The following is a 9,942-nucleotide window of genomic DNA, read 5'->3' as shown; positions in this document are numbered from 1 at the left end:
GCTGCATTTGACCACCCCAGATTCCTTTTGAAATTTATCCAGCCGCTACTAAGCATAGATGACTCGGACTTTGAAGGCGGTGTGGTGACAAAGGACGGCCCAGTTGAGTGCTACCACGGGAAAATAGCAAATAAATTTGTAGCATTACTAGAAGGAGGTTTTATGGATGTGGTACGGAAGTAAGTTGCAATACCTGTCGTGCTTTGCTTATTTGAAATATGATCTTAACTGTTCTTTTTCTTTGAATGTTTACATTTTCTAGTAATTCAGTTATCTCCATTCACTACTACATGATGCTGCTAACGCGACACTACAATGAGAGACCCTTGAGCGAAACTATGTGCTATGCATTAATCGCAACGGTGTTGTAAGAAAATCGTAAAAAATGTCACGAACTATTTGCGATGGCGGAGACATCAAACACGATTTAGATTAGAGTTGCGTGTGCGATACGTGGCATACAGTTGATCTATACAAACTGTTTGCGATGAACATAACAACAGAAACAATCAGCCAGATGAAGGTGTGTGTGATATACGGCATACAATTCACTCGGACGAACTGTTTGTGATTAGGCAACACAACAAAAAAGGTGAGCCAGATCAAGGTGTGTGCGATAGATGACATACAGTTCACTCGGAAGAATTGTTTGCGATGAGCCAAGACAACAAAACGGTTCAACTTAACAAGATGTGTGTGATACGCGGCAAACAGGTCCACAATTAGAAATGTGTGCGAAGGCCGATAATAACACAAACGATTGCTGCCAATAAGCCGTGTGTTGTGGGCAAACGATTGCGGTATATAATTATCAACGATTGATGAAAGCATCACCGCAGGTTTCCTAGTTTGGTCTATGTGCGATGTGATTTGCTATGTCTACAGAACAACAACATATATACTTATAAGGACATGATTGCATACCGAAATTAGACATCCAATTACATAGGTGGCTAGTACATACATGATATTTGCACACACTAAAGTAAACTATTACGTGCATCATGAACTAGGTTAAATGATCAGCTAATCATCATCTATTTCTTGTGACGCTTGCCGCCACTGCTCTGCTGGTGGCTCAATCCCTCGGTGACTACTGGAAGGAGGCATTCCCTCATGTCAACGATCTGGCTGTGCATCTCGTAGATGTGTACGTGTTCTTGGCCGTGAACTGGAAGGAGGCACTCCCTCATGTAAACGCTCCGTTTCGCCATTTCCGAGCACCTGGACGCCAGCAGCTCCACCGTGGCCGGCAGCAGCCGTGTGCCCTCGAACAGCACGCTCCTCTGGTACTCCAGCACCCACACCTCTGGTTCTAGCAGCACTGCTGCTGCACTCCAGCCCCGGTAGCTCCAGGAGCTCCCATTGCTCGCACTCACCATCGGCAATACGCTCCCATCCGACCACCGCAAACAAATACAAGACATGGATTTCAGTTATCTGCTACTGGTGGTTCGGGTGATGAAGTAATATTGGCATTGATAGTCGACATTCTGTCAATTATCTCGGTGAGCTTGCCGGAGAGGATGGTGATGTGCCGTGTCAAGAGCGTAGACGGGAGCAGGCCTGAGCTCCGGAGAGGGCTCCCCCAGATGCTGACCTCCTCTGCAGCCGACTTGTAGAGTGAGCAGCGCCAATGGAACAAATGCTGATCATTCTGAAAGAAAATATTTCGTCTATGAAGAACTGTCTCTACAGCCAAGAGGAAATAAGTTGATTGACACACAAGAACGGCGAACCTGCTGGAGTCGCCAGACGGAATCCTTCGAGCTGCAGTTGGAGATCCTGTCGGCGCCGATGAGCTGCCCGACCCCTCGCTCCAAGGAGCGCAGTTTGTGGCCTAGACCTGCAGGCGCAAGGCACGCCTCTTGGCCCAACCGCGCGACGGCGTCCGAAGACAGCTTGGGGCCGAACCCCCGGGCCACGACCTCCGGGATGAGCCCCGTGTCCACCCATAGTAGGAGCATGATACGTCTCTTTCGTATCTACTTTTCCTAACGCTTTTCCTTTTGTTTTGGACTCTAATTTGCATGATTTAAATGAAACTAACCCGCACTGACGTTGTTTTCAGCAGAACTATCATGGTGTAGTTTTTGTGCAGAAATAAAATTCTCATAATAGAACCAACCTTTTTGGAGAATTTTTATACAATAAAAGAAAAATACTGGAGCCAAGAACCACTGGAGGAGGCCCTGGGTGAGCACACACTACTAGGGAAAAGCCTAGCAGTAGCGCGGGTCTAAGGGCTATCAATAGCGCGGGGAACATTTAGTAGTAGCGAGTTTATACCCGCGCTACTGCTATAACTACTTAGCAGTAGCGCTGACCATACCAGCGCTACTGCTAAGTGGCTTAGCAGTAGCGTTTTCCTGTTCAGCGCTAAAGAGCGCTACTACTATATTTTCACATATCTTTGTTTTTTGCTACGTATTTGCGATGTTTTTGTACAAATTTTATACAGTATACTAATCATATCATAAACTGGCAATATGCTCATCATATCATACACATAATAGTCTCATCATATCATCCAACACAAATCATGTCGTCACATCATAATCACGATATAGCTATATAAGTTACATGGCATGTCTCATCATACATAATGTAGTACTTCTTGAGGCACCGATTCGTATCCCTCTCTCGCACTAGCGTGAACCTAAACTAACTACTTTCCGCTTCGGCTCTGCTATCGAAGACTCCGGCAACTCGTTGTATACTCCTGGCGTAGCACTTCTTCTCCATCGATGATTTATGTACCTGCATCGTCACATGAGTCGATAATATGCAACATATATAGTTGAGCAACAGAAAGAGACAGACTTGGCAAAAATAGAAGCAACATACCATAAGCATAAATAAGAAAGTTCATCGTACCCAAAATGCCCTAAGTAGAGTGATCTTCGCTAGTTGTGGAGGACGGTTTAATTACATCACAAATAAAGTTTCATCGTGCATAACTCAAAGTTTCGTCATAGAGAAAGTATGGACTAAATGGACACTTTTTCATATATCGTCAATCACTCCAACATGTCATGCCATCCATCCAAGTCAGGGAGATAGTCCCCGAGCGCAGTGAAAGGCTTCAGGTCGAGACGCTGAGTCGATACGCGTGTTCGGACGTCTTCCCGCGACATTTGCCCTTCTTCCTAGAACATCCCTGTTTTTTCGATGACCTCCTTCATGATGATTTGGGCAAGTTCACGTTGGATTTGATAGAACTCAGCTCGAAGTCGATGATCCGGGATATCTCCTAGGTTCTTTGCCCATTGCAGAATATGGGCATCACCGGATCTAGGTGACATGCGAAGGTTCTGCTGATCCTGTCTGTACTCCAGCATGTGGTGGAGGACATAGAATCCATCACCGAGAGTACCACTCGGTTGCTGGTTGCAGCAGAAGTCGGTCTTATGGCCGAAGGCGGGCGCGCGGTTCCTTGTCTTCTTGACCGTGATCTCTCCACCCCGTAGGCCGTAGGTAAAGATAGCACTATCGAGAACAGACTTGACGTGGGTGTAATCCTTTTTGTTCATGTTCTTTGACGAGTCCAAGTAAAGAGCGCGGGAGAATCGGGGGTAAAGGATGATGAGGATGGCATGCACGTCGCTGCGCAAAATAAGTACACCTCAAATTAGCCTCCACGTGCAAATGAATGATTGAAACTGAAGGAAGGATATCCGCGTGGATGACTTTCATGGTATGATAAGGCACGAGAATCGTCTCCTTGTCCTTATTGCCGACCATGAAAACGGCGATGTAGTTACTCACGTATTCACAGTGCTTTTGGCAGACTGCAAAGAAGCCCTCGTGCATGAAGTACGGGTCAACGACACAGATATAAGGTATCTGCTCAATCCTGATGATGTAGTTCATGTACAAGGCAAAAAGGCGGACAAACGTAAAATCCAGCTTTTTCAAGCGAAACATGTCGAAGATGTATTCGAATCGAAGGAAGAACTTCTCCGCTGGGAATGTGTCGACGTACAACCTTTGCTGCGACACGTTAACCACGTAGAGTGGGTATCCTGGCTTTTTTGAGGCGACCAGGCTTTTCTCTCTCCGCAGCACATCGTCATGAAGTCTCCTTAGATCGCCGTATATGGCCTCTACCGCTGCCTTAGGTAGGATCGGATCACCGGGGATATGACATTTTGCTGCATCGGGGATAGGTATATGGTCTTGGACCCTAGGCTGCTGAGGCGACTGGATCATAGAAGCAGCTTTGTTGCCTTTCCTCAGTCTCTTCCTATGCTTCTTTGCTACTGGAAGGTCGCCTATAATACGTTCATCCTCCGGCAATTCAGGCACCGACTCATCACGCTCAAACCCTGAGTACTCATATTGCTGAGCCATCAATCCTCCATCGTCATAGGATCCAGTATTGAGATACTGTAGAGGGTCATCGTCATCCTCATCGATAGCATCATGCATTGCTTCTTCGACGGCGACGACGTCATCAGCCACTAATGGAGCCTCTTCCTTACCCGGCACGGCAGGCGACACTAATTGTGTAGGTGGGGTGTTGGTGTTCATACCTTGCTGAGGCTGCTTGGTCGTGGGTGTGCTCCCGGCCGCCTCTAGACGAAGCAGACTCTTCGGCCACAATAGGACCCAAGGCTTGCAATCGCCAAGCCACCATGGGGTCTCGTCGTCATCTCCCCCTAGTGCTACCGGAGGAGCCAAATTCTTGTGGCCCGGTTCGACACTGCCCACGGAAACCTTGAAGATGTCAGGGGGATCGGCCGGCTGTGGAACAATTGTTCCTTCGGCTTCACTATCGTCGCCTTTCCCACGTCCACCTTCTGGCCGTCGATGGTGTACAGTATGGTGCACGGGGTTACGTCGGCCTGCAAAGACATGTCTGCGGCATGAGACATCTGAAAGACAACGGAAACGGGAGATTATACATATATTGAAGAGGGCCGGCGTGACAGGTATCGTGAGGGTGTCAAGCTTAGCCAAAGACGAAGCCCCGCCAAGCACGCCACAGACAGAGGACAGGCTGCTAGCGGGTGCGGGAGCAGGTGCGCTAAACGAGCTGCTCTCGAATAAGTTGGAAAGGGGAAAGTCCGCTGCCTCTTTATTTGGATTTTGCTTGGTCCAACTGACGATAGCCGGAACCAAGACACTATACGAAGATGCCATCTCCTCTTTTGCGGCAGCTACCGCTGCTCTGACTGTCTCAGCTGATTTCTTCTCAACCGCAATCTCAACCTTCTTGTTGATGTTTTTTTCATTTAACCTCCGTCTTTCCTTTCTCTCCTCCGTGGTCTCACGGTAGTACTTCTTCCATGTGGCGCCGTCTCCGACGCCGTGCACAAGTCCATACGACGGTCGAGTGTCCACCGGGAGTCGTTTCAATACGTTAAAGGCCCGGTTGAATGGGGTGTCCCACTTGGGCCTCGCCAATGCCTCAGACGGCGAGTCACTTTCGGTCGCAATCCAGTGTTGCTCTTTGTGCAAAAGGAATGTGGATCATTTACAAATGTGACTAAACGTGTTGTCAAACTGATCAGAATCTAAAATTAGGGGGTAAATTAATAATTACCAGCAGTCTCATGAACTCCTTCGTGCCCGCGTCCGTATCAAAAACCTTGTTGACTAGGTCCCAACGGTACCGGGCCCTGATGATGTCACGATCTTGCGGGATGGTGAACTCCGCCAAGGGGTCTGGGATCCCCAGACTTTCGCGTTCCGCGTCCTCCGTCGGTGTACAAAAGAAGGGGCGCACCTTTGTACCCCTTTACCTGTGCACGGACAGTCGGAGCCGCGCCCACGGCCACACCAAGCAGAGCAGGGGAAGTGAACCGAGGTAAAACCAAAGCCCGAGGCAGCCAGAGCAACGCCAAGGCCAAGACCACAAAGAAGCAGAGGGACGAAGCGGGTTCCCCCGGCAAGACCCTTGCCGGGGGCAGCTCGCCCCCACCAGCGGAACGCGCCGCCCTTGAGCCCACGGTTTCCAACACCATCAACTGTGTTGGGCCAGGACTCGGGAGACACCTCCGTGGTGGCATGCAGATCTTTCTGAAGACAAGAAATGTTCAAGATCAGATGAGGATTGGAAGACAACGATCCTCGGCAAGATCCTTGCCGAGGAAAGCCACGAGACCCCCGGCAAGATCCTTGCCGGGGATGTCGGAGTAAATAGCCACGGGTAGCCTAACCGACTCCCCCTGGCTTCTCAAGAAATTATCAGGCCATTTGAGCCTTCAAGCATTCGAAGCACAGGGCCGCCTTCCCCCGGCCGACTATCCCAGGGGCCGACTCTCAGAAGACGACCCATTCCCAGAAACCTCCCCCAAGATAGCCACAAGATGGCCGACTCCAGGAAGCCGGCTCCAAAAGGACCGACTCCCAAAAGCCGGCCATGAAGAACGCCGACTCCAAGAAGCCGGCCAAGACCGCACCCACCAAAACTACGCCCACATAATGGAGATAAGACGGGGCGTGGCCACAGTACAACCCACTACCCCCGAATCCCGAAGCAGGCATGGCCACAGGACGCCCTCCCGTCCGGCGCGGCCCTGTAGCCTTGTTGGCCTCGACGTCATCCACGACAGATGCCAGTACGGCCCGCGGGCGGCGGGCCCCTTTAGCCAGAGAGACGCTCGAAAGCAGCCCGACCTCCCCTAGTCGGCCAGGGGCGTAGCCGGCCCCCAGAAGCCGGCTACCCCCTCCCTTGAAATATGTGCCACATTAAGGCTACAGTGAGAGCCCACGAGGCGGCACACTGTAGCCACGCTTACCTCGACAAAGCCCTCGTCATCAGGGGTGAGGCTACAGTAACCAGCTGCCGACAAGGCCCCCAAGCGGTGGGGCCGGCCTGTCGAGCAACAGGCCGGCAGCCGGTAGGACCCACCAGTCGGCGGGCCCCAATGGCCGGCGGAGAAGCCGGCGAACACAGACACTGACGGCTGGGACCCGCGCCCAGCCGGATTACAATTGTACCCCCGGGGGTAGGCCTATATAAACCCCCCGGGGCACCCATGCAAAGGGTTGGTCTCATAGAGTTACACACACACCATATAGAGAGGAAAGGGAGAGCTAGCCTTGCTCTTCTTCTCCCTCGAATCCGACAGCTCAAGGAGCACTTGTAGCTACTCGTTTGATCTAGTGATCATGCGGAGACCCCGCAGAGCAGGACTAGGGGTGTTATCTCCACGGAGAGCCCCGAACCTGGGTAAGATTCGCCGGCGTGCATGTCTTCGCCTCATCCCGTTTCCAGGCACCGGCGACGTCTTACTGGCTCCCACAATGATAAGCCACCCGTTGGCATATGTCGCACCTACCACCCGACATTTGGCGCCCACCGTGGGGCCAGGTGCACCGTCGTCCGGAGACCTGTTCTGGACGGGAACCCTTTTTCTCCCCCGCGAGCGCAGCCAGCCTGCTGCGCCCGATGGCGTTTGCCCCGACGCGCTGCAAGGCGTCGACGACGCCTGCGCAGCGAGCTGCCTCGCCGATCTGCTCGGCGAGACTCGCATCTCCGACGAGCCCGCGTCCGACGCGGGCACGGACTACCCCGAGAGCCGCCTCGTCAGCCTCCTCGACCAACTTCACGTCTCCAGCGAGCCTGCTGTAGACTTGGAGTCGGTCGGCTCCACCGACCCGATGCTTGTCGATTCCGACACGGCATCGCTCGACGCCTACCCCTCCGACGTGGTGGTCTTCGACGACCCTCTCCCTCGAGCTGACAGCGGCAGCAGCGCTGTCACCGAAGTGTTGGTCATCAGCCACGTCGCCAACTCGGGCGAGAACGCCCACGACGCCCTGCAAGCGGCGATGCACGACTTATCCGTCCCCATCCCGGCCGACGCCGACGCCGAGACCTTGGAGGCACGCCGCCTCGCCCTCATCGCGGAAGGCCAGAAGATAGCCTCCATGAGACGCCTCACCGAGGCTCACCAGCGCGAAGTCGACCGCGCCGCCTTTGGCACGCCGCCTCGTGGCGGGCCGAGCCGAGCCGGCTTCGTCCAGAAGCGCGGCGCGGCTATCGCCAGCATGCTGGGGGCAGACCGCCCCGTCTACGCCACCCCGCTCGAGAATCTGCGAGCCGCTCAGGCGGCCGCTGAAGAGCTAAATGGGCTGGGAGCCGATGAGCTCCCCTACATGACAAGGCGGATCCAGCAGCTGATCGACGCGGCCGCAGAACGGCACGAAGCCGGCGCCCGCGCTGAGAGTCCTCCCCCGCGCCGGGAGCACGCCGCGACATCCCGGTCGCCGACTGCGAGCGGCGCCCGCGTGAGGAAAGACAAGGAGCCGGCTGCTAGCCGCAGCCGGACTCGTATCACCATCGAGCGCGACGCGGAAGGCCGCCCTCGAGCGGTGGAGCGCCAAGGAAATCCGCCTCCTCCCCCGCCTCGAGGGGAGAGATACCCCACCCCGCCGCCTGTCACGCATCCGACTCTTGGTGGCCGACTAGGCCACCGCGAAGGAGTCGGCGAGAACGACGCCCGCCACCGGATCGACCGCCTGGCTCGGTCCCTGGTGCTAGAAGAAGAAGATGATGTCGGTCCGCCATGCTTTGGCCCCCGCATCCGCGACGAGCCCTTCCCCAAAGGGTTCTCGCTCCCCAGAGACACGCCTAAGTACAACGGCTCTGTGAAGCCGGAAGATTGGCTCATCGACTACTCTACTGCTGTCAGCATAGCCAACGGCAATCGGCGCGTAGCCGTGAAGTACGTCCCCCTCATGCTACAGGGCACGGCGCGCACCTGGCTCAACAGCCTCAAGCCCTACAGCATCAACAGCTGGCTGGACTTCACGGAAGTCTTTGTCCGTAACTTCACCAGCACGTACAAGCGGCCTCCCAAGCCTCGCCAACTCTCCCTATGCGTCCAAGGGCCAAACGAGTCGACCCGCGACTACCTCACGCGGTGGGCCGAGCTCCGCAACTCCTGCGAGGGGGTGCACGAGGTTCAGGCCATCGAGTACTTCACCGCCGGGTGCCGAGAGGGCACCCTCCTCAAGCACCGACTCCTCTGCGACGAGCCGGCTACCCTCGACGAACTGCTGATCATCGCGGACAAGTACGCCACGGCCGACTCCTCGATGAAGACCGAGCTTCGAGTGGACGCCTCTGGGAAGGTGATCGCTCCGGCTCCCAAGACGCCGGCTGGCGACTCCAATCGGCGCCCCTACCAGAACGATCACAAGCGCAAGGCCCCTATGCCGCCCTCCACCAGTCGGCAAGTGGCCACAGTTGAAGATGAGCAGCCCGAAGAGCGGCCCGCTCCCAAGAAGAAGGGTGGCAGGCCGGCTTGGCAGCCGGCTTTCTCCTACGAGCAGACTCTCGACGCCCCCTGCAAGTTCCACAGCGGCGCGAAGCCGTCCAACCACACGACCCGAAAGTGCCACTGGCTCACGCGAATCTCCAAGGGCGAGGGGCTGGTGCCGCCTCCGCCTCCCGGCCCGCCGCCTCCAGCCCCCCAGCAGCCGGCGGCTCGACCAGCAGTCGGAGCCATTCAAGATGAGTTCCCTGAAGAGCACGCCGCCTACGTCGTCTTCACAAGCCAAGTTGAAGACAAGCGTAGTCGGCGCCGTCAGCACCAAGAGGTCAACGCAGTCGCCTCTAGCACCCCCGAGTTCATGCACTGGTCCGAGAAGCCCATCAACTGGAGCCAGGCCGACCACCCAGAGGTGATGCCATCCCCTGGCTCCTACGCACTAGTCTTGGATGTCACCCTCGCGACGGAGAGGCGAGCTGCCCGATTCTCCCGCGTCCTGATTGATGGCGGAAGCAGTATCAATATACTGTACCGCGATACCATGGAGAAGCTGAACATCAAGGCGAAGCAGCTCATGCCAAGCCGGACCGTGTTCCATGGCATCGTGCCCGGCTTGTCTTGTTCCCCGATCGGCAAGATCAAGATGGATGTTCTCTTCGGAGACAAGGATCATTTTCGCCGAGAAGCGATCTGGTTTGAGGTAGTGGATCTGGAG

General features: G+C 54.7%; 1 protein-coding gene across 1 annotated transcript in view; it reads right to left on the bottom strand.

Moving 5' to 3' along the window:
- Positions 1-929: 929 nt before the first annotated feature.
- The window catches only part of LOC123120929 (uncharacterized), a 62,679-nt gene continuing 53,666 nt past the window's right edge, over positions 930-9,942 (bottom strand). The window contains exons 4-6 of the mRNA XM_044540892.1: positions 1,740-1,974; positions 1,506-1,657; positions 930-1,407 (exon numbers count right to left, since the gene is read on the bottom strand). Of these exons, the coding sequence (XP_044396827.1) occupies positions 1,038-1,407; positions 1,506-1,657; positions 1,740-1,974 (757 nt within the window). The 3' untranslated portion in view covers positions 930-1,037. The remainder of the gene's footprint in view (positions 1,408-1,505; positions 1,658-1,739; positions 1,975-9,942) is intronic.

The sequence above is a fragment of the Triticum aestivum genome, chromosome 5D (assembly GCF_018294505.1).
Source record: "Triticum aestivum cultivar Chinese Spring chromosome 5D, IWGSC CS RefSeq v2.1, whole genome shotgun sequence".
In the NCBI taxonomy this organism is placed as follows: Eukaryota; Viridiplantae; Streptophyta; class Magnoliopsida; order Poales; family Poaceae; genus Triticum; species Triticum aestivum.
The sequence above is the reverse complement of the archived record's forward strand: the minus strand, read 5'-3'. Positions and strand labels throughout refer to the sequence as shown.